Source organism: Saccoglossus kowalevskii, chromosome 13 (assembly GCF_978046115.1).
Source record: "Saccoglossus kowalevskii chromosome 13, keSacKowa6.1, whole genome shotgun sequence".
In the NCBI taxonomy this organism is placed as follows: Eukaryota; Metazoa; Hemichordata; class Enteropneusta; family Harrimaniidae; genus Saccoglossus; species Saccoglossus kowalevskii.
The window spans coordinates 30,799,339-30,825,155 of NC_140653.1; the positions used below are offsets into that span (position 1 = coordinate 30,799,339).

Sequence of the window (25,817 nt, forward strand, 5' to 3'; positions counted from 1 at the left end):
CTTTGATTGACAACTACAAGGTAGCGCTTGGGAAGCTGATGATTGACAGATTTGCCTCATTATCGGATGAGTCGCAGCTGCTCTGCGGGTAATCCCTTGTTGTGATTGGCCAGTCTGTTACAGCTAGTCGCCGTCTTTGCTGTACCACGTGGGCTTCTTTACTGTGCGCGCTAATGGTGGTCATGTTTGATTGGTTTCGTTGATAGGGCCAATCATTTATTTGCCTTATATGGCAAGTGTATTTGCCCTCCTTTTGTCGCTCTACATGAACCGCGTGTACAGATATACTTGTGTGTGGCATTTTCTCAGCGTCGACGATCGTTACGGCGAACGACCCCGTCCCGAATCGCGATTACGACCCGAAATCTCGCTCCTTTTCGTCCCTCGGCGGGCGAATTTGGAGAGTGGAATCTAAGGAAAAAGGTGGTCTGAACAGTTCGTGGGAAAGTGGTAGGATTGGGATTCTATATGCAACGGTCTAATTGTCGGTGTAACTTACAAAAGCTCCGCAACGTTTGTCAACTGCAGCAAGTGATTCTTTAACAAATAGAACCAAGTCTTTCGTTCTCTGGACGACCTGTGATCCATTTCTTCGACTTTTACGACGTTTGCCTGGTCGACGGCACGATTCGAGGCGCCATGTATCAGAGTCGACACCCTGTAAGTGTAAATGAAGCGATATTTCTTTGCCGTGGAATTGAAGCGAGTGAGAGCGCCAATGTGGTGGTAACACTATAATACAACGCACGGTATATTTTCTCGACGCCTGTTCGTAGTCATGTTCGATCGTGTACACCGTTGTGTTTACAAACTACCTCATCGTCTCACTCCTTCCTCGTATTTATCCTCTGTTTTACTGCAGGCCCCTCCTCACCAACCCGGTCAGCCGTTCAAGTTCACAGTGGCAGAATCATGCGACAGGATAAAGGAAGAATTTAGCTTTTTACAGGCGCAGTATCACAGGTATTTTGTTCAATTTGAATTTATTTATTTTTCACATCATTTCCGAAAACCATTACACCGAGACGAGCGCGAATAATCCAGTGTTATATTTTATTTTTCAATTTCGTTTTTTTCTCCTTTTTTGTTATCACGTTGGTATATATTACACGATCGGGCAGATGGCTTTCCGTTTTGTCCTTAATTGTTACAGGCCAAGTTATCGATATCTGAGTAGCCACACACACTCGTACCACACTACAACCATGGCGTTGATTGTAGTTGGTTTGTGCACGTTGAATTTCTCCACACTTCCGGCCAGTGTCACACTTTAAACCACAATCGCGGTCATGGGGACGAATACCCAACGGTATCACATAGTTCGGTCAGCGTACATTCACCCAAGAAGAACAAAAACAATAAATGTGTGGCTTTGCTGGGTTTCATTGACGATTTCCTGTCAGACATAGGGAGACATGCTTATTTATATCGACACTATTAACGAGTTCTGTTGATGATGGATTTTCCCGTTATTCATTCCTGATAAACCGCTCTCTATTTTTTTTTACAAACATTTTTGTTTTGTGTGCATTGTCAGCTTGAAGATGGAGTGTGAAAAGTTGGCTAGTGAAAAAACAGAAATGCAAAGGCATTACGTCATGGTAAGGGGTGATTTACATTGTTCAATATAAACAATTAACTGATACTGAAAGGGTGTGTGTGCATGTGGGGTGGGGGTTATTTATTGTGAATGGAATTATTATTTCCCAAACAATTCACAGGGTGGGATTATACTAATCCCCAAAGCAGCCCTCACTATTTATAATTTATTGTTTATGTTTAAAAACAATTACCACCCATAATGCATTAGGATATAGCTTGTTAATTGGAAAAAAAAATGCCTTTGTTTCCCCTCCCTCCTATTTGGAAAATTTGAAATGTTAGTTCATAGCCCCTCTATAGACAGTTTTAAGTCACTGAAATGAACAATTTGCATGGCTTGTGTGATAGTTGGTTTGTAGCTGTCCCATGACCCATGCCTAAACTGGGTCTGTAGAGCAACCTGGCTTCCCTAGGACATCATTTACTTCTTCTTCAAGCAGTTACATTAGACATAGCTAGGCAAAAAGATGCCAAGTGCGAGAGATCCCACTCCTTTAATTTTTACCCCCTGTTCTGTTTAGCTTTGAATTAGTATGTCTGTTTATTTTGCACTGCTTAGGTACATTCAATGGCCTGAGAATGCCCAATGAGTTAATCCGCATATACACATAGCCAGTTTTTTTTGTCTGCTTGGATGCATTCTTTCCTTCATGCTTGACTGACTTCGTATACATGGTATCCTTGGCTGGTTTTTAACACTTCAGTCTACAATTTCCTTTCATTACAGTATTATGAAATGTCCTATGGGCTCAATGTGGAGATGCACAAACAGGTAGGGCCAAATGTTCCACTTTGTATTGTTATTGCCTTTTTTTATGTCTCTCATAAATTTGTTTGTACGAGTGTGTGTGTACGGTGGTGAATATAAACTGGTAGGTAATCAAAAGCACAGAAATGAAGAAGTGTGTGGTGGGGGTGCTATCACCTTGCTTTCGGGACTGAACCAATCGTCTCACATCAATTAACAGGGCAGGGTACGGGTAAAATGACTAAGAACTGTGGTATCTCCCCTCTGCTCCCAACACCCAGTACTTGTATACAAATTTGATAAATCTTTTGCCTTTGGGGCATGGTCAGTACGTTTTGTAACAGCTTGAGGATGATTGGTTCAGGGGCTGCAGTCAAGCATGGCCTAGACAAAGGAACACGGTTTATGTATGTGAGCCAACTATTGAATAGGCGCATACAGGACAGGGTTGAGTTGACTGCAGCCGCCTCTATAATTTGTATGGTTGATGAATTGTTGCCGATAATCTGCTTGCATAGTGTATGAATGTGGACTATTACTAAGTAACGCCAGGAAGCCGAGATAATGGCGCTTCTACTCTATTTCCCCAGGGGATGCTTATTTGCAATGGCCTCTATTATCGAGGCATACTGTCATTTTTCTATTAGAGTCCACCCAGGAGCTGATACTTGGTGTTAATAGAAGCCGTAGCCCAACTGATACAACTCAGTGTGATATTCGTATATTCCCAAATCTCATCTATATTTCATCATTGTGACCCCCTGGAGGAATTGACTCTGTGTCTTTCTGTTTGTCTGCATATCTATAATGTATGCAATTACTATTAGTTGTCGCCATTTGTGAGTGGTCATTGCGTTTTCATTATAAGGGAGGTATGCAGCCGGCCAATTCTCATTTTAGTCACCTATCTTTAGAATAATTTCCCGTGGGCTGTGTTGCATGTCGTGAGATAAATTAACCACATTTTCTGTGGAAACGATCGTCAAATAGATCCATGTTTGATTTAATAGCTGTCCATGCATCTACTATGTGGAGGAAAGTAATCACAAATTATCAGCTGTGGCAACGAGAAAATAAGTATTGGGTCATTTTTCATTTGGAAGTCATTGGTTATTCTTATTGTGTTGTGTTCAATTACCCTCAGACATGTGCATTAAATTTTCATTTTCAAAAACAACATATCTTCTCATAAAAGCCGCTGCCATTAGATTTGAAAAGCCATTTACCTTTTACGAGCACACATAACAAGTTCATCTATGCTTGCTGCCGAGGTATTGTCAAAGTAGTAATAAAATAGTAGTCTTTATTTCATCCGGTCAGTGACAGCATATGGCTTCTTTTCACTGTAGAAATGGAAATGGAAAGCCTGACGGGTGTTTAATAAAGTGATCCCACCGTGTACGGGGTGCTAGCTTATTTATTTCCATGTTGTATCTAACCCCGTATTTTGTTGACGACTGAGATTGTCACTGAGATTCTATTCTAGTTTTCAATGAAAAATGTATTACAGTAAAATATAGCCAAAAAGTCTTTTTTTTTCGAATATTAATCCTGCTAAAGAAAATTATTTTAAAGTATGGTGTATTCAGGGATTTAACTGTTTGCGCCTAGAAGGAAGTGGAATGGTTTGTGTGTTGCCAGCTTTTGGTGCATCTCCATCTGCTACACTGGATTGTGTTTCATTTCATGTATCTTTCATTCTACCTAATTTTCTAAACATAGCCAGATGTGTCAACCCAGGGTATATGGAGAAGAAAAGAAAAACACCCTGGCTAATAACAAAGTTTGGCTTATGCCCGACAGCATACAATAAACCTATATAATGTTGTCACCGATATGTTCTATATATCTATTGGATATGTAAGGCTGTATGTCATGCACACTATTGTGCATCTATAGTTTCACTCCCTGGTATAACATTCTGCTTTCTTTTAAATTATTTTCCTTCAGGATCTGATTAGCTTAGACGGCCAAAAAAATAACAATATTGTCCGCTTTATTTTGGAGTCCCTATCTATCGGAAAATGGAGTGCTATTTAATCGATCTTTTCTATAAGACCTAAATTTGTTAGTCATATATGAGACCCGCTCATGTCTTTAAGAACTAGAGTTTTTATGAAGCATGTTTTATTGACTGGAGCCTCAAACCACAAAATGTTTGGATACATCAGTAATCAATGCAAATGACTGGGTCATGTTTTAATATGCTATAAAGAAGATAGGCACAACTAAGAATAATGATAACGCTCTTGAGTGTGCTGAGTTGGCTTTCGAGTTGAGAAGATTGGACTTATCAATGGCAGGCATGAATTCATTATGTACAGCTTGTTGATAGTAATAGGGCCTAACCGTTGTAGATCCACAATATGACCAATTACGAGAGCCCATTATCTGCGACAATGCCCAGTAAATTTAGTAGCAGTATTGAGCGGTTGCATTTTCAATATGCATGCCTTGCTATGTTTGCTTTATAATGAAGTCTTTACAAACGGTGATAGACAGCTCTTCCTTAGTTAAGTGCTTTTTAAAATTAACAAATCTTAGTTCGTAAATATTTTGCAAGGCCATTGCAAGAGACAGTGTTTTTTAAATAAATCCTAGTGCCCCTGATGATGTATTCTGTGTAGGAAATGGCTTACATCGGGAATGGAGACATTAGGAAATGATCCCTGGCCGTGTAAATAGTATGTGCAAGTATAAGAGGGCAGGTTAGCACTGTGACTGTTGTGCTACCATAACAGCATTCTATTAGATGCTGTATTGTACAGAAGTGTAGTTTTAACCATACAAGTACATGTACAGCCGACACTATAAACATGGCGTACTTACAAAGAGAAGGTTAAAACGATCAATTTCATTGACTTTTCCCCATATTTTCATTGCTGTGGGCTAATTTCAATTCAATCTATAATTTCTTCTGCTTTGATTTTTGTTTCCTTGTCTGATGTTTATAGAATGTTCCATACCTAACTCGCCCCTCCCCCTGTTGAAAATAGACACTGATTAATTATTTTTTCCTTGTGCACTCTTATTGAGTTTCTTATGATATTAATATTAGAGTTTTATATAAACATGTTTAAAGGTGATTTGTTTACACTGCACACAGTACATGAATTGGATAGGAGTCATTGATTACTTGTATATGTAAACATAAAATACCTACAATGGCCATATAAAACTACCGGGGGTAATAAATTTAATTTGGTTTGTTTTCTTCTTGCAATATATTTTAAAAGTTTTTTTTAGTAAATAATGTAATTTAAGTTAAATTTTTGTGTGGTAAATTTAATTTGTATTTGACATACCAAGAATATTTTTAACTTGCTTTACTCAAGTGACACTGTCATTTCTGTAGTGGCTATTGAATTATGTGTCTAACTTGAAATGTAATTCTAAACTGATTTCAGTCAAATTACTACCAGGTTTTTTGCTAGATTCAATCATTGCTGTCTAAGATAGTCAATTGAGTAAAGATTTCATTGACTGTTCTGATAAGGCAATTCAAACTAAACTAGAATAGTAAATATCTGAAGACCAGCTCTCAAGTGTCCTCAGCCTGCCGCTTGTTGGTAATTCATCAATGCGTCTTGGCATATCATGCAGCTTGTCACTTTTTAAAGGAAATTCTGCTTTTAAGTTTCACAAGAAGGCTGAAAAAAAAATTGTTTCTCTGCTTATCTCATATCGGCTTCACTTTAGTTGTACTTTGGCAGAGTGTGTGTGTGTAAATGTAGTTTAAGTACTTGCAGACATAGTCCCTTATTAGACTAGTGATTTCTTTATAGTGTGGAATGAAGTGGACTGAGTGAAATCTGCCCATTCATAACAATTGAGGCAGAAGAAGCTGACAGCGTAACACACAACTCACATGAGATGTAGTGTCTTTTCATATTATTCGGCTTTACTACCTATCACCTAACAAGACATTGGGGGGTTCATTGAGTGGGCAGGAAATTGGGTCTCGTTTGCGTCACTGTAGTACCCATTGGTGTTGTCATGGAAATGGCCAATTTTTCCTCCCTCCCTGCCTCCTGTCCCACCAGGATTGCAGGATTACGCGCCACTGTGCAAATGCTTTATGGGTGGTATACAGGCAAGAACTCATGCTAAAATTTAATATGCCACGGAGTGTGTTTTTGCTTGACTGCTTGCCTGCATGGAAAATGTAACTCGCTTCACTTCTTCTGCACAAATACCTAATCAATATTAATTATCTAGTAATGGATGGATTTTTCTACAAATCGAAAATGTTTTGCGCTTGAGCTGAGTTGCCACGCTCACAGAATCCGTTCGCGCTTGGCCGCTCACCTGCACAAAAGATAATGTCAGTTGATCATTGAGTGGCATGTTGAATAAAGTAGTAAGGGGATCAAAGCAGGTTTATTTGCATCTCTTGTGTTCTAGGGTGTAAAGTAAGAAAATGCAAGTAGTCTAGGTAATTTGATAGCCTGGGTAGTAATCGCCACAGTTATTAACATATGGATGAAACTAGATGGAGTGAAATCCAGAAGGGGGGGTTGGAGGGTCACACCCTGTATAAATTGTTTATCCTTATTATACATTAAGATGTAGCTAGATTATGTACGGTACAAGAAGCAGTGTCCCCATGCAGCAAAGTGGAATATTCCATATATATGGGAAATTGATTGTATCAAATAATAATTTGGTATTTTCCCAATAGACAGTCTAAATAACAAAATGGCCAATAACTTATTTTTGTTGTTATCATCTATTTATTTATTAGCCATTTTGATAATATATTGTTTAGTCCCCAATACTTTCACGTGATTAATATTAAAACAATATACAAGGCTTATTTTCTAAACTTGATTTTTTTTATTGTAAGAATATAAGCACAATGTAAATTTATTTATTATTTTTTAAGGTTCAATGACAATGATGTATCTCTGACTGGATGGTGTGTACCGTGTGTTTTATTCCCTTGTGCTTTGTGCAACGGTGCGCTTGAGTTATCTGAATTATTCCGGGTGTTTGCCACACTAATGCAAAATTTCTCTCAATGCAATGTGCATTGATTGGTAATTTGGTTCTATCACATGCAGATTCTGTACATTTACGTCAAAACTCAGTCTTGTGTAACCAAGTGATGCGTTTCCTGTCTTCTCTCCACTAACCATTCAGAATCACCAACTGCAAACTTCACTTGAATGACTCCTTGGAGTGGAAAACTCTGCATTCCCCAACCCTTTTTCATGACACAGAACTGTTCATGCATTCATTTTACACAAAATGTTTTTTTCCTTTCTTTGACTGCATCAACTATCTGTGATTTGTTGCCTTATTTATTGTGGGGGGGGGGATCGTTTAAAGAACACTTTTGGTTTCTTAGAGCTTGAACAAAAATTGTAATGAAAGTAATCGCTTTAAAAATCATATGCCCTTGTAGATAGCTGTATTGTTTGTATTGTATGACCATGACAATTACTCATCCCTCCCATTGATGGTCCTGTGCATTATGTTTTCCTGCTGAAGAAGCAACAAAGCATGTACCAAGAATTCAACATCTTTCATCACCTCTACCAGAAAGAACCTTCTCAGGCTCATCGTGGTCTGGTATGCTAGTCGTTCAAGCATGTCTGCCACACCTGAATAATGCAATTCCTTGACCCTCCCCCGTGACCATTTATTTTCTTTTGAGTGTAATAGAATTCCTTTAACTCTAGTTTATTGACTTGAATGTTATTTTTATGTGGATTAGTTCCCAACTCATTGTCCCCATTTTTTTTAAAACCCAAACATTGCTTGAAAACGTCACGGATGGTGTACGGCACTGGCCTGATGTTTTTATCCCATGTCCGTGGCCCCCCCTTTTTGTATCCGGCAAATGTTTTTGTTGTTTCTAGCATATAAAGTTACTAAGTGTATTTTTCAATTGATTGTTTGGATCATTTGTTTGGTGTCGTATGTTGAGTGGGTACGGTCTGGGTAGACACAGCTGCGGTGTATTGCTGCCCCTGTTGCTGGCCTCTATTGACGATGTTGTCAGTTTTCATTATAAAGACGGTGGCCATGGATGAATGACTTTGTATTGTATATCTAAGCTAAGCAGAACAACAATGATTACAAGGGGTGGTTTTCAAGATGGTTTGGCTCATTTTACCACAGGGGTGGTCAGGCTCTCCTGAGATGGGATATAGAAATTTGGAGTGATAATCAAGATTGTATCACCAACATCTGATCAACTTGAATTTGGGAATATTGAATTGTTCTGGGTTTTTCTCTGTCTTAAAAGTGTACATGTTTATTTTTTTTTTTTTTGTTTGTTAAAACTCTGAATAATATAAGCTTATTTGGTGTTAGTGCATCCTTGTGAATGATTGTACGAGTAGAAATAGCCAGGCTCTCAGCTCCTCCAGTTTTCTTCTTTGAAATCCTCTCTTGCTTTAACATGTATTGCGATGAGTAGCCTCTTTGTCAGTTAAAGAGGTGCTTAACAGCAACTGTCAAAATTGCATCAGTGTGTTGGCAAATCGTCACAGTGCTGTTGAGTGACTAAAGGGCTCTATAGGAAGGCTCATAAATTTCTGCGTAATTTTTATGGCATTCGTATAAAGGAAAGTTTTTATTATGTGTGCTGAGCACGTCATCCAAGATGTCCAAGCTGGGAGTTTAGAAAAAAACTCATTATAAATTTATTGGGAAAACATTATGTATTTAATAAAGTTAGCTGAAACCCACTTTATCCCATTACAATCAAATCCCAGTGTACCCACTGTATAAATCTAGAAGTCGGCCATATTGAATGCAGACAAAGTGATATTTTGGTGGCTGATTTCCCTAGTGGGCAATTGTCATTTTCTGCATTGGAAAGCATATCCCAAATTGATGTTGTTAGAACCAGTTTTGTGTCAATTGTAGTAAGTCGTTTCCCTCATCTCCACTGGGAGATGCCGGCTGACGCACTAAGAACGATTCACAATCAAGTCCTTTTTGGGAGTATGATGTAACCAAATGGTCTGCAGGTATATGGTCTGATCAATTATAGCAGCCTCGTTTTGGTTGTCATTGGGGACGCTCAAAGGTTCTAATAGACTTGCATAATAAGGTCATTTATTATCTCAACGGTCGGCTGATCGGCTATCTTGTGAGCTCGTGTATTGATCTACCTGCTTGTAATGAGTACACAGGGGACGTTGCTGGTTTATTTGCCAGGGGGAAACACTTAACAAAGAACGAACATACAAAGGAGGCCTACAAATTATATGAAATCATGTGGATTTTAAGCCTGAGTGGCTTCGCAAACAGTTCCTCTCTTGTTTCTCTATTATGATTGTTTTTTGTTTCCGCTGTGCGGGTGCAGGAGGTGCTACAGCAGCTGTAAGCTTCTCAAAAATACAAAAATTAAAAAATATGTAGAGTCTGCAATTGTTCATCCATCCATCTATCGTCAGTTATATTTGAATACGTGCTGTATTAGGACTATGACATGATGCTTTCGCATTTACATAAAGGCTAATTTTATCTTGCTCGTTTTGACAATATCTACGTCATCTGACGTGAGAATCCCATTTGTGAATTAATTTCCATCTCGTGCAATGGCACATTCTGAGATAATGTGTTGGGGATACCCCGAGGACAAGCACACTCCAATTGTAGCTGAACTGGCATTCATTATATGCTTAGTTGTATTCATCGTAGTAATACCACTGATTACTTTGAAAAGTGATATTATCCCGTTCTCTTGTGAATATTGAGGGTTATTAAGATTTCTTTTCAGCATAAAATTTAATACTTCTACTTGCATTCCCCCAAGAGGAAATATAAGTGTAATGGATTTTTCTTACGATGGATAATAATTTTTCTGTCAATAAACTCTACATCGTTGCTTTGAGAGGCTTTTATGTAAATTTGGTATGTCTTTTTACCCTGCAATGAGCACTATTCTTTATTGTATAGCATTTGGTCTCCCTGGTATTAAAGGTTTAATAATTCATTGGTTAGCTGGCAGAAAATTGAGACTGGGTTACAATAAAAACTACATCACGTGGGAATTAGGGAATTAGTAGAATAGCAGTGTGGAATGGAAATAGTATTTTTTTAAAAATGGCGGATACATTTCATTCATTTTGAATGTTGAACTTTAAAAAAAATGGCTTGCACTAGATAATTTGATTTTTTTGACTTGTGTTAAAGCTAGAAATAAAAATGTAATTTATTAAATGTTCAATTAATTCTGTTATTTTTGCATGTAAGTGTATTTTGGTGCTTGACTCTTCACACCAACAGGAGGATTAAATTAGATGGCAATATTGCTCATTTCTATATGCGTTTTTTTTCTTCTTATGGTGGCTAAGTTTAATCTGTAAATCTGACCTGTCACAATAGTTCTTTATTAGCACTGGAAAAGGCCCTTGTTAATGCGGATTCCACACAAAGGACCCTTTATCAAGATATCATGAAATATTCTGAACATGACAAGCACACCGCTGCTTATTAGTGCCAAGATTACAGAGATTATCCAAGCCTAAAAAGCATGGATATTGAGGTCTGACATCAAAAGAAAGAAACATTGAGTGGCAGCTCCCTTAAGACTAGATTTGCAAGATTACTCACGAAAAAAAAATTGCCAAAATGGAGGATTAGGTTCAGGCAGGGGAGCTAGCCAATTTAGTTTTAAAACTAGGAATCTAGAAAAAGTGTGTAATATCAAATTGTGCTTAAATGTATATGAGGTCTCTGGTGTGGTTGCAGGCAATGCATATGCAATCAATTTTGTATCAGGTATTTGCCTTTACAGCGATCGCTCCCCAATGTCTTGATGTGCATCTGATAGAGTTAAGACGTCACAGGCTATAATGAAAATATTACTAGCTCTGGGAATACGCTTGAAGCATGACTATAGTGGAGACTCTGTGTTCGACATGAATTATTATTTCTACTCCAATTCCTTATGCTATTGGGGGCTTGCCATATTCACCAGAGTGTCAAATTACCCACAGTGCATCTATTTACCCATCATGCAATGCACCCAATGATTGCCTTGTATAAATAATCTTTTCTATTTCCCCTTTTCAGACAGAGATTGCTAAGAGGCTGAATGCAATTTGTGCTCAGATAATTCCATTTTTATCCCAGGAGGTAAGATTAATTTTTTTTATCAAATAGGTTTTTTTTTTTTTTTTGAAATGTGATCACACAGAATATATTATTTAATTTAATACCTGGTTTTGTTTTACTTCCCTTTCAAACTCAAGATGAAAAAAACATTTATTGCAAATAACATTTATTCCAAATAAATGTTTTTCTATTTTGCATAAATATCTAACGCTTCAATGGAAAGTGAACGATGTGGGTATGAACGACCATTAAAAATGCAAAGCAAAATGAATAATGGGGAGATTAGAACGAATATAGCCCCTTAAATAGAAGTTAATTCCTCGTGGTGTGTGTTGCTATGGCAACACATGCAAAGCATCTTGGGAGGACTGGAGTGAGCAGTGTATCATGGGAGTGTGATTCATTATCTGAGTTAGGAAATAATGTTGTGGTGGCTCCCTAGAGAACTGATTAGCACAATGGAGATGTCAACTTGTCAAATGTAGGGGAAATATAATGTTCTGTTGGTGATAAAACACCACAAGGTGATTTACAAGCAGTGAAGCGTGAAGGAATTTGGAGTCAGGACTAGACTTGTTAGTCAGCCAGTTGTGGATGAGCATCTTGGGAAGTCATCTGATCAGTGTCAGGTGTAACAGATAAATGTTTACAGCAATGGCCATATACCAAATGCTTCAGCGACATTAAAAGTGAATATACATACTGACAAATTGGCATTGAAGTTTTCCCAAATGGTGAATAACATGAAAGTTGCTTTTTACTGAGCATTTTACCCATGTGGTAGGGATTTCATTCAGAGGGTCAAGTAATAAAACAGTTGGTGTTTTAATCTGTTAAGGTGGATGTTTAGAAAGTGAACAATATGTTATTGATAGTATTACTCTATGGTTGATTTTGTTTATTTTTCCCCAGCATCAACAACAAGTAGCAGCTGCTGTAGAAAGAGCAAAGCAGGTTACGATGACTGAATTGAATGCCATTATTGGGGTAGGTTGCATTTACAAATACAACATTGCAAATTTCATTATGTTTGTGTGTTATTACTTATCTCAAATATGCAAAAAATCTAATCTGTTATTTCTTTATTATCCCATAGCAGCAATCGGCTTTCCCACATTTTTCCGTAAGTATAATCTTTCTGTTTTTTCCCCCCATTTTGAATAATTTGGTATGCCACATGGCATGTATGTGTGCACGTTTTATCAGATTGCCCTTCCCTGTATATATTCTTAGATAATATTATTACGTCTAAGTTTTAAAATGAGACTATCCTGCATGTGCATGTTTTGGAATTTTTAATAAGTGGATGACTTTTTCTGTACCCTTTCTAGGGACAACAGGCTTTGCAGCACCCGTTGTCTCATGCTCACCCACCGCCAGTACCTATGCCACCACATCCTAGTAGTCTGCCTGGTGGACCCCATCACATGCCATCAGTCAGCAGCTCGGGATTATTGGCAGTGTCCAATGCGTTGTCAAATCTTCCTGGAAGTTCAATGTCGGTCAAAGATGAAAAATCAGGTCAGTGTCTGGTATTATTCTGATTGGCTCAGTGTTTTCATGTGATACAGTGTGATGCATCATGGGAGAATTGTAGACTATAATTATGTACATGATTTCAGTTTAGCCGTCGCATTACATTCATACTTTAAGTGAAATGTTTTTGTGAGTGACCTGGCTAATAATGTATATATATCACAGAGAGTGATTGGTTTTCATGTGTCTTGTAGTTCTAATTAAAATGCTTGTTTTTTGAACCCCCTCTGCTGCTGACCTGATATTGGCGATGCTTGCTCATCAATCGGTGGTAACATTTCATGGTGCTGTATTTCAACACTTGAACAACAATCATTCGTCATCTGATCGCCTTTCACTGTGGACCAATGGAAATACAGCTCCCTCAGATGGCCAGGTAAGACGTCACAGCACTTGTTGTTAGTTTCTTTATCGTGTAGAGCCTGTATGAATGTTCAAGTAGGCTTTGGAGTGGCTGAAATGCAATCTGCATGCATTGGTTTGAAACCTGCGTCTTTTGTTCGGCTATCTTTGTTGTGCGTATTGTGTGCCGTGTGGTATTTTGGTAAAATGATCGGCTGAACACTTGAGGCTTGAGAGCTTCCAGCAAGCTATGCTACCTGTAGATTGTGTGAAGTGCTTTGGAAGTTGTCATGTTAAGAAGTAATGACAGATAAGCAAGTATTGTGTGACCGCTAAGTTTCTCTACCTGTGCAAACTGTATTATAGCTAATGAGATCATTCTCTGGAAACCTGATCGTCTCTATATCCTGTGTACAGAAGAAATTTTTCTTTTCACTACGTAGATGAATTCTATGATTATGTAGCAATGTCCATTACCTGTGTGTGGGGTGGGGTGGGGGACTGTCTTCCATACCTGTATGTACAATGTGTTTCCATATAACCTAACTAAATTAGACAGCTAGTTGACTGTTTACCTTGCAATCTTCAACTACATTTTATACATCAGAATTATGGATCATGCCTATGAGAACCTAATTTGTTTCAATCATAATGACACTGTCTGTTCAGAACTGTTTGACCTCGCTTGACCAAGAACTTACATTGTTGTGTATAACTGTCTCATTCGACCTTTGTCACATATGTTGCCTATTCTTCAACTTACCAACTAATAGTTAATTGTGGCTTCAAAAGTGGCTCGATGTTTAATAACCTCTTATGGCCGCAAGGGATAGTGATTAGTGCCCGGGCAAAACACTAGCTTTTAACCTTTGTGATGGGAATATTTATCCGGCAGATTATGCCCAGAGGCTTAGCAAGAATATAAAGCCATAGTTATTTCATCTTGATTCGGCGATTACGAATAATATCTACCTTAGGGATTAGCTTTACTCAGTTAGGGGCTTTACATCAAAGAGCATTGCTTGCTACTATAGGACACACTTTCAAATTGCTCTCATTCTGATGGTGGGAAGGTGAATCTATTCCCTGGTCATCAGGCATAATGCTATGGTTCTTGTAAATACTATAGTTCATGATAGAAATATTCAATTGGCCCATAATAAACCATTCAGTCAGCTTTTGCTGAAAAATTCAATACTACTAAATGGAAAAGGTAAGTCTTCAAATGCTTATCTGTGATTTGCTGATATTGGTAGCATTGTTAAAGTCTCAAGGGGCCTTGTAATCAGTGTACATTCCACTCTAATGATTTTAACAGACCATGTCTAATATTCAGTTGATATGTCTTCAGAAAAATTAGATTGACCATGGTCTTAGAAATTTGTTCTACAAATGTAGCAATTAGTATTTTTGTACAAAAACAGTATCTTTCAGTCAAGCAAGCAATTTAAACAAAAAACTGCTAGAATATTGTGCTGATTTATACTGCCTTGACAATGATAAATCACTCATAACATGTGAACTTTGAGTTGAGCCTGCTTAAATGCCATGGCAACCACTCATTGAGAAGGCTTCATTTATGTTTTGGCAGCCATGTTTTGGTGTGGTGTTTCTTGTCTTAAATTGCTACTTGAGAGAGAGTCAGGAAGCAGGGAACCGATAATCAAGACTCTTGTGTGGCTTTGAGTAGCAATTATGCATTGAAAATCGGGTAACGGTTATTGGCTCCGATTTGAGTGGGCCCAGAGAATAGAATAACAGCCATAGGTGATGGTTTCGATGACCAGTAAGATTTGGTCATGCGTGACAGCTGCCCAACCATAAAACGCCTTGAAGACTATTGTGATCAGACTGGCAGTGTGTATGTGTGTGTACTCTTCAAGTGGGTTGGTGTATGCGAAGTTGTTGAGATGACTTTTGGAACACCTGCTTTCATACCTACTTTACGAGGTGTGAAGTAGTCCTGCTTATTACCTCTCTTGCAGACACCAAGCAAGAATACTCTGTGATTACCAAGTGCCATTGTCGGCACCATGGTATACCCACTAATGACACACCTTCTGTTGGGAGACCCACTGGACCATGTTTTCACACTCAGAAATGATAAGACAGGAATATGAATCACTTGATGGTTTTCTAGGGTGATGGTGAATTACTCTGTGATGTCGTCTGTCAGCTTGGCTAACAAAAATCACAGTCTTCAGAACTATTTGTAGAGTCTCTGAAAATGTGACGTTAGTGGATGTATAAAAAAAAGCTGCTTTTCACATTCTGCTCTGACTGAAGAATTAGAAATAACTGACACTATGATGAAATAGCGAATAGTATTGAAAGTTTTAAGGCTGAAATCGTATATTGAAAAAAAATTGCTGTGTCTTGTAATTGCCTATGAAGCAACAAGAAGAGGCCATCTTGTTTAATGTATTGTAATAAACAGATAATGGCTGTGCTGTGTGAAACCGAGACTTGCCAGTTTGTAATAGAGTATGCCCGGCACAGCATGGTATCAAAGTCTTTCAAATGGCAAGTAAAACCATATTATCTGAGGATTATCTGTGCGGATATATGTTCTATGCATGCCAAGTTTTCATTAATGACAGAAACAGTTGGGGCTTTAATTCTAAAGAAATGTTCTTCAGTCGCATCAATGGCGACTGCAGAATAAAAGGACGCCAACGTGAGTGAATTTGATCACCAGTAGAGAAAAAAATTGGAACTATGTTTTGCAGCGGTTGTGGCGAGTGGCATGGCAGTGGTTTGCCAGTGAATAACATTTTGTAAAGTGTAAATTGATTGTATCGGATTACACTCATTACTGCTTGACATGTTGACACTGAAGTTAAATGAAATTTGCAGTGTAAATCATTTGGCGCCACCCTTTGTTCCTCGGCCATAATAGGGACTGAATAGAGCAGTTCGCTTGGTTCGTTTCTATACGCTTGTATTTGCCATCTCTGTTGTTTTCACTGGCCCAGGTTCTGTGTTTACAGTAGAGGTAATATAGACAGGGGGGTTACTGATGCCCTCTGAATGCCTCATTTAGTGGGGTGTGTACTCTATATCTATACCACACAAGAAAGGCATATTCTATTGCCCCAACCTATGGACAAAAACCTTTTGAAATGGCATTTGTTCCAAAGGGCGGTGCTTATGGTCGCACCTAATTACATAGGCTGTTTGTTTGCACCACTGCCTTAATTGGGACACTGTTTGCTTGCCTACACTGCATGCACCTAGGTCAGTGTATATTATAATGTTTCGTTCTCACCTCTCCATTGGCTGACCCAGCTGCAGTTGACAATTCTGCATACAGTACAAATCCATCAGGATAAAGTTGCCTTTGTTGGTTTTCTTTAACAGCGCCCTCATTAGGCAGGAAAGGAGACAACTCTAAAAACAGTGAACTAGTCTTGCTTTTAATTTATTTAGTTCAATTTATTTTTCCACTTTAATTCTAACTGTTATTTTTTGTTTTTACCCTTGTAGATTTAGTTTTTTGTTTTTCTATCTGAGATCAAAAAAAAAAAAACAGAGTTGGGATCAAATTTTAATAACAATAATTTTCCCCTTTTGATTATAAAACTTACTCAGCATTGATTGTCTTGTGGAATAAAGAGTGAGCAAATACTTGGTGTGAGTTTTGTATGAGTCATTCTCCTTGTTGGTTCTATTCTATCTAGAAGACAGAATATGCCATTGTTATTTCAATTAGTTCATTGAAACTCGGCCAACATGCCAGACTGAATGAGTAACATTTATCAGTAAAACATACATGACCTGTGATTTACATTATCTGTAGCTGTTCTGTCGTTGGTTTCAGCCTGTGTTGTGTTAGCTATGAAGCTGTTCAATAAAAAAAAAAAGGTGCTAGTCTGTCAATCTTTAATTTCCTGATGTGTGAGGTGATAAGCTTTGCAAATTACGATCAATAGGTCCACACAAACTGTGCTTGCAATCACCACTAGTTGTCATAATGGATGGCAAATACAGATATTGTTGGCATATTTTAGATAAAAGGAAAGAGACTCGTCCCCAATTCTGCCGCATGACTGTTATTCTTTTTCTAAAAATTATTCATCAGAAACTCGTTCTATTTAAACTTGTAATTATTTATTGAAATCCAAATAAGTTTTGTTTGCAGCCTTGATTTTTATTTTTTTGGGCGAGAATATTCTTACTGAAATTATTAAATAACTGCAACACAGTATGCGCTGATTAGTAATTACTTGATGTTTTTTTGTTCATTGATATGTATAGTGCAGTATTCATTGAATTTTAGACAACACCATTAAATACTATCATGGAAAATATCCTGCTAAAATATATTGAGCACTAAGTCTCTAGAAGCATAACTTTTTATAAAAGTGAACATAAAGCAAAATATGTCAAGTTGATAAAAAAATGTCAATGTTTAGTTTTGAACAACTATGGTCTGTCGAGTACAAATTTTGCCATACTCCTTCCCTTGTGGGACACACTGCTGAATTTATTGGTGAACTATTGTAAGACTAGCCAACTAAACAGAAATGACAGTATCACATTCCTGTATATGCGGTTTTAATAATAGTAATCTTGTTTCACTGGGTATAATGTCCTAATGTCACCACTGATTATCTTGCATCATTTTTAGTTCGTCTATTTTGTGTTTCCTTCTTCGATTTGTAGACGGCACTGTCAACTTAATTTGTTCAATGTAGCATAGACGGAGAGCATGTCAGCTACATTTGCACACAGCTCATCTCAATGTTCACTAATGAATCAAGAACATGCTGAAGGTGCTGAGACAACTGCTTATAAATATATTGTGTGTAGGTAGTAGTATAATCTGACTTCCCGGTGTTCCATCTCTTAATTCATAAATAAAATATTATTTTTGGTTCACTTTATTTTGCATACTGATGCAGCTTAAATACTGATGACTAAATTTGACCTTGTTTGAGGTGTGTAATGTTTTTTTTCATTTAAAGAAAAATGGTAAATGAAAAAAAAAAAAAAACCTCCTTCCTATCCTGTATGTCCTGACTGCCCCCAGTTTTTTCCTGTATACCCAACTACCCCTTGTCTGATCTCGTGTACCCTGTTTGCCCCCCTTCCTTCATTCAGTATGCACTGACAGCAGAACACCTAGTTATATCTAAATGGCAATTACATTCAAATCATCATTGGCCTTGTCAATTTTTTGAAATGTCAAAGATTTTATACAAAATATGAGCAAGTAATGAGGCTGGATCTATTAAATGCAATTTATGACACTGTATCCTAATATGATATCGGTGATGCTTATTGCTACCTTGCTTCATTCTATGTGCAACTCATTCAAGTTTCTCCATTATTTGCATGTGGTGTAAGATCCTTATTGAGGTTGTTATAGCACCCCCTGTTGTGCCTAGTTATGTTGTAAACTTTTGTCACTGACAAGAATATCTCCCTGCTGTGTGTACTGGCATAGTACTATGATTTATATCTGTGTTTTGAGAGCATGCTGTGAGCTTTACTTGTTTTTCTTGCCTATTGCTAGCCTTCAGGGAATTCATTTTTACACATGCTGGCAGGGGTGCAATAAGCCTTTATCGTTCAGTGATTATAATCTGCCATGCAACTTTGTATACCATGACTCAATCTCTACCTCATTCTTGATTCACAAGTTCCCACAATGCCATAATTTGTGCTATTTCCCACAGTTCCCTGCCTGTCGTATAGGTACTGACAGCCGAATCTTAAGACAGTATTGGCAATATTTTCATTATATCATCCAACCTGATATGGAATGCAGAATAAAATGTCCCAGACTGAATAATGTTAGTTTTGAATTAAAAAAAAACTGACCATTGCTCATGTTTGACTTCACATTGACAAGTTGTCCTTTGAATAGTTTCCGCCTGACTGATGTTAGATAAACTGTAAAGTCTGTCAGCTTAATAGCAAGGTTGACATGCTAGACCGACACCAAAGATTGCCTCACTAAACTTCAATGCCTACTTAGACCTCTGCCTGAATGCAGTGAGCATGAAAACAAGACTGGCTTTGTCCTACAATTTTGGCCCCTTCCTGTTCAATATTGGCACAAACTGTTTTCTGCTTCACTGGTTCATCCACTATTTTCTTGTTGTTATTTTGTGTCATTGGCCTCATAATATCTTCGGATTACTTCATATTTATTTTTTGTGTGTTTGTGTTCCTGTTATCTTAACTGGAACACAAAAAAAAAAACATTTCTTTTCTCTGTAACCATGGGATCAATTTCATCCTTTCCTTTGTTTCATGATCACATTCTGAAAAATGTGATGTTTACTCTGTAGTTGGTCAATTATTTCGATAATGTTATTTAATATTCTACCCCAGTTTGGTATCAAGTATTTTACTTTGTCTGTTTGTCCTTTCATTGTTGTCCCTGTATTCCTGTCAATATCAAATTATTGTAGCCTGTCTGTGAGTAATGTCAACAAAACTATTGGACTGGGTGACATTAAATCAATATGTTTATACTACACTACTTATTACTATGTGTGTTCAACATTATAATATGACTACCCTTTGTTCCATCACACCTTTGTTGCCCTGCATTATGGATTGGCTAAATTACCTCTTTTTTTATTTTAATTTAACAAGGACAGGATGAATATATTGGTAATACCAATGACTCATTATTCTACACATTGGCAGATGGTTGGTTTGTTTCTCTTCTCACTTTCCATTGTAGCCAGAGGAGATATAATCTACATAGGCCCCACCTTTAAAAAAAAATAGCTCCCTTTTTTCAACTTTTTGATTTAAAAATGTATTTTCCCTCATATAGAAAATTCTGGTTATAAAGTCTTGACGTCTAAACACATTCAGAATTGTTGATTCACTATCTTATGTTTTAGTGTGAGAACAGTCTCTTTCTGCTGATTATAACAAGAAAAACGACAATATTTTGAAACAGCAGGCTTGCTTATTTTTTAGTGCTCATTTGTTTGCCCCAAGGCATAGTGGAGGTGTTTGCTTCCTTGCGTATAAACTATCTGTTTGTAATTTCCTGGAGTGATATTTTGTGCCAAATCTGAAAGAAATTTGCTGATGTACATGATAGGGATGGTAAATATCGTGGAGGTGTAAAATTAAATGGAAGTATACCATTGTTGAGCTGGGTCAATCAATCTCTGATTACTTGCAGTCAATGTGTCCTGCCCCTGTGAATAAAGCCTTAATTTATTCAAATGTGATAATTTGCATAATTCTGAAATCCGAGTCTGAACAAGTGTTGAAAAAATATCATCTGAGTTGAATGATGGGAGTACAGAGGATATAAATTAGAAGGATCATCCGGATGCTCGGGAAAAACTGAATCGGTGACGCTAATGAGTTTATCTTTGTGTGTGCGTGTTTGTTACGATTCGATCAATACATCCAGAGAAATGCCTGAGTATATAGACTGTCAACTTGGAATATTTATCCAACAACTGTGTTTTTTTTTCCTCCCAGACTGTTTTCAAATTGCATGGGGATATTTGCAGCGCTGGCATGTTTGTTTTATGGTGTGTAGAAAGCATTATATTGTCTAGTACTCTGTCAACACTACAGATTACCGCTGTTATGAACCCTACACTGCTGTCTTAAAGTTTTCATTGACTTGTGTTACTTTGATAGTGTTCGATAACGACAAAAGTCCTTGCTGCTGCAGTTTTGCTATAAAACGAGACACATCTGGGCTTTTCATATTAAAAAAAAAGTGATTAGAAATGATTCACAGCTTGTGCTTTTAATTGTATATAAACTAAATGAATATGTATGTGGAGCTAGTTAAATAGTCAACTTATTTGTATAAGAACTCAATAGCGCAGCGCATGTTGACATTTATTCTAACTTCATGAACTTTATTTGTATTGGTTTTTATTTCCAATATATTGGATTTGCTCTGGCCTGTTTTCAGATGCTGTTTGTATTCTGACAAATCTAATGTCTGTTATGCGCAGCTGTTTCATTGGTAAACATCGGGACAGCTAAAATCAACAGTGTTAGATTTCTGTTTTCCAGAGAGTGGTTTATATTGCTACTTGCTACAGATTAAAACAATTGCACCCCTCATAGTTACAGCTGTTTAGTCTGAGTGGTAATAATACCAAATCTAGAAACAACAAATGTGTTTGATATTCTCTCCAAATCATTTTATAATATGTTACTACTACTTTACAATACACTTAGCGTAAATTTAATTTAATTTCTGTTTTATTCCTAATAAAATATATTGAAAATATTTAAGATGAAAAAAAAAAACATCCATCGGTGTAATATTGTTACCTGTTCTGTTTATACATTTATTTTAAAATTCAATTGCATCCCATACTGTTCCCAACTGTAATCTGATTGTAATTTATTATAGCTATTTTTATTTTTATTCAAAAAGAACAGATTGCAATTTTATTTTCGGGTTAAATATGCTGTGTTTGAGTGTCGTAGTGCGGCTGCCTTTTGTGTGTGTATATAATTCAAAAGTTAAAGCTGATCGTATTATCTCGGCAACTACACCTACAATGGGCTTTGTGAGCACGGATGTAATGTAGCATATGTCTCTTATAAGAGATTGTGGACAGTTAAAAATGTCCAGTGAGATGACCAGTCAGTTAGGGGGTATGACATGACATAAGGATATTGTTTTCTGATGCCTTGTGTATTAATCACTGGGTACTCATATTCTGAAAATACATTTCCAGCAACGGTGTTTTCATTTCAAATCCATCAAACAAACAAGTCTCTGTCCATTTAAGTGGTTTGCAAACAATACTATACTAGAATTTGCAGGGATATTTTGACTAGACAAATTTAAGAAATTGTGCAAATATTGGTGTGAATAGTTCTTAACATGACAACACTCCAGTAGTTAGTGGTATGTGTATGTATTTTACGACTTGCCAAACAGCGCCCTCAATATATGTGTGTGTGTGTGTGTGTGTATGTATGTGATTGTGCGCCCTCTATGATGTGTATTATCATTCTCTTGTTTTTATTTGCAGAATTCACTTTCTCCAAGACATGATGAGAAAAAACGCAAGAGAGACGAAAAAGAGGTGAGACTCATCTATTTGTGAATACAGCATGACTGGTGCAATAATTTTGGGTGGTTTCAATGTCGGTGGTTAATGCTGGCTTAGATAATAGAGCGAGGTCCAAGGTATACATAAGCCAGGGCATACTCAGTCAGTGGCTGTCATACTGGATGAATTGATGAGAACGCTGTCTGTACCACTAACCACCAATCAATGCATCACTGTTGTGTGTTGCAACTTTTACCCTGGGCAGAATGAAACAAATTATGGCCGCTATTGCAAGCAACCTTTTTTCAAAACTTGGCTTGTTTTGCGCTATCCTTTGATTTTAAAACAAAAACTTTTTTTTTGTATAGCTATACACAGGTAACAATGATTGCAGGTGCTGCTGCTTTGCCCTGACCTTCTATAACGCAACTTTATATGGCCTTTGACCTCGTGACCTCAAATTTGATTGTTTGCTTTTTATTTGCATGTTGTTCACAGGAGAGTGACGGGGAAAAGAGCGATGATAATTTAGTTGTGGATGTGGCAAATGAGGTGAGAATCAAACACATTTCAGTCTTGATACACCAATGTGTTAAATAGTGTTGCATTTCTATGACAACCTGTACTACTTAGCTTCCCTTCAATTTATTGCTCCATCATCATTGCTTATCATTGTCATGGTAACATGCTCTGAATCACTAGGAAAATTAATCTTAACCATGTGACATTACAGCAGCATCTCATTGGATGAGAGTTGGCCAATACCCTTCCATATACAGAACATGCTCCTGGTATTTACAAAACACACACTCATTTTTTTCAAAAACTGTAATTATCAGTGTGCCATTATCTTGGATAAAAGTCTTGCATCATCGTTATCACTATGGCAACTCATCATATGCATTGCATTCTGATGGAAAAGCAACATTATTTAACACTTTGTTGTGTGTGACTTGCCTGAGCCTAAAGTGTACACCACTTGGCTTTTTCCCACTCTGCATGATATAGTTTGTTTCTCTGTAATATATTTAGAATATTTTGCTTTTTGCATGCTTGAATCTAAAATTGCTTTTTTTGATTCTGTGGTTGCATTTGTCCTTGTTTTTGTAATTTACTTCTCACATCTTGTTTCAACTGTTTATCCTAATATTGACTTCAGGAATGATAGAAGATTCTGAGATCTAACTGATAATGTTTTGCTCGTAAGATTCACTGAAATTTTGAAATCCCATAGGATCTTATGGAAATAAAGAATGGTTATAATTTCCTTTTTTCCTGTGAAAAAAAAGCTTCAGTTTGTATCTTTGTTTCTCTTGTTTGTATTTTGCAGGACCCAACGTCTCCCCCAAATGGAGAACGAGTGTCACCACGTGAAAATGGTGAGAAACACCGAAAAAAGGAACGTTCAAGTAGTCCAAACAGTGTCCCCTCAACTGCAAGTACACCTAATTCCAAGATTAAAGAGGTGAGAATGCCAATCATAATGTGCTATGTTTACTGTGCATACTCGTATATATACATTGTCTAGCAACGGCAAAAAATCTAATCTCATCACACAATGTATATTATTGTCCTTTTGTTAACAGAATGATAAATCAACCACACCAGTTTCCAAACCAGACACTCCAACAAGCGGCGGTGCTACAACACCAGGCGCAAGTGGTTGCATGCCAGGAATGAAGCCCCCAATGAAGGCATCCGCACCAATAGGTGAGTGGTAAACTCTGCTGGTGATGGTGGTTGCAGTAGCAGTGTGCATACACCACTTTTAAATAATAACTTGTTAAAAACCGAATGTGAATTGTTTCCATGAAATTATGTCCCATTCATGGAAACTGTCAGAAAATCATATTTTAAAACGTTAAATTTGTTGCAATTAAGGTTAGAAAGATCAAATGATTTGATTGTGTGTTGTTACTTTCGTTCTTTACGTATGGTCACAGTTTGATGTCATGTTTCTTGATCTTTCAAAAGTATTTTTTCATTTCTAATTTCTTACTTGGCAACCTGTTTGCTAAAATTCTTCATTGTGTGTTTGCTGCCCTCTCGTGGTGGTCTTTCATCATGACCATATTTGGTCGCCCATTTCATCCCTTCCACCTCTACCCACAATACATTGTGAAATTTCATTGTTTGTGTCTTTTTTTTTTTTAAATCTATTCCTTCTGTCTCCTCTGACACATCTTCCCTATCTCCTCTGTTCATCTCTTACCTGGTTAGCACCAGCATTGAGGACTCCTATTTCATCTATGGCAGGAGGTTACCCTTTTATGCCCGGACAAGGAATGAACCACGCTGAACTGCCGAGTCCTTACATGACTAACAGTATGCTACATAACAGTATTTCACCAGGACTTGGTAGCTATGCCAGAAGCCCAATGGTGAGTGCTTTATTGTTATGTCATTATTTCATAGTAATAAGTGAGAGATTTATCATAATTATCAATGTTATTGAGGACAATAGTTGAATTAAATGTTTTACAATGTTTCAGGACAAAGTTGAATACATTTCAGTGTTGTGGTTTAATGTTTAAATAATTTGCTAATAATTTGAATGTTTTTATTTCATTGTAGGTCGGTTTTGATCCCCATCTTCATGCCAGGGGTAGCGGACTAAATCCAAGTTTGTCAGGAATTCCAGGTGGAAAACCGTAAGTTTTAATCAGCTTTATCTTATGAACATAAATTAATCAAGGTGTTGATGAAATACTGTCTAATTTATGATTATTGAATATAATTTGAAAACTTTTTATATATGGAGAGATAACTTTCTGATTATTAAAAAAAACAACTACAATGGGCATTTTGTAAGATCAATGAGCCAAACATGCCTGGCTTTTAACTAAAAATATTATCAGAAGCAAAAACAAAATAGTCGTATCAATACACTTGTTAAAGGCAAGTGGTGAAATTTTGTGTAAATAAAACATTGTATTTTATGTCTATTGTATAGTTCACATAGAAACGGTTAACCATCATCCTTAAAAAGGAGCCATGCATAAAAAAATATGATATAACTTTTATAATTTCTAGAGCATATTCATTTCACGTCAGTGCTGATGGTCAGATGCAACCAGTCCCTTTTCCTCCTGATGCTCTAATTGGTCCCGGGATTCCACGCCATGCACGTCAAATAAACACTCTTAATCACGGTGAAGTGGTATGCGCTGTAACTATTAGTAACCCAACAAGACACGTCTACACCGGTGGAAAAGTAAGTTACTCACAGTTGATTCTACAATGTACATTATTTGAGAGGATGTGTAAAGCATGATGTGTACAGCAGTGCTTGGGTGCTGGACCTGTTCTGCAGACTTTTTATTTTACATCCGCATGATGGTCCTGTCTCCATCTCAACTTATTACTTCCCGACTCAAAATATGTACATGTATTTGAAGGTGTTGACGACCTCTGTCTGCGTTCGGCTTACGATTTAATTTGCACAGTGTCCTTTTTTCTATTGTTTCCAGTGACAGTGGATGTTGTTTATTATTGTC

The 25,817-nt window shown here is 37.2% G+C and overlaps 1 protein-coding gene across 8 annotated transcripts in view; it reads left to right on the forward strand.

The window, feature by feature from the left end:
* The first annotated feature begins 231 nt into the window (after positions 1 to 231).
* groucho (protein) overlaps positions 232 to 25,817 on the forward strand; it is a 29,722-nt gene continuing 4,136 nt past the window's right edge. Inside the window, exons 1-16 of one of the 8 annotated variants that reach the window (XM_085506654.1) lie at positions 232 to 660; positions 863 to 963; positions 1,538 to 1,601; positions 2,330 to 2,374; positions 11,387 to 11,449; positions 12,341 to 12,415; positions 12,525 to 12,551; positions 12,760 to 12,949; positions 13,324 to 13,340; positions 22,300 to 22,353; positions 22,819 to 22,872; positions 23,651 to 23,785; positions 23,907 to 24,030; positions 24,541 to 24,701; positions 24,895 to 24,971; positions 25,354 to 25,534. In XM_085506654.1, the coding sequence (XP_085362780.1) occupies positions 640 to 660; positions 863 to 963; positions 1,538 to 1,601; positions 2,330 to 2,374; positions 11,387 to 11,449; positions 12,341 to 12,415; positions 12,525 to 12,551; positions 12,760 to 12,949; positions 13,324 to 13,340; positions 22,300 to 22,353; positions 22,819 to 22,872; positions 23,651 to 23,785; positions 23,907 to 24,030; positions 24,541 to 24,701; positions 24,895 to 24,971; positions 25,354 to 25,534 (1,389 nt within the window). In that variant the 5' untranslated portion in view covers positions 232 to 639. 8 annotated transcript variants of the gene reach the window in all.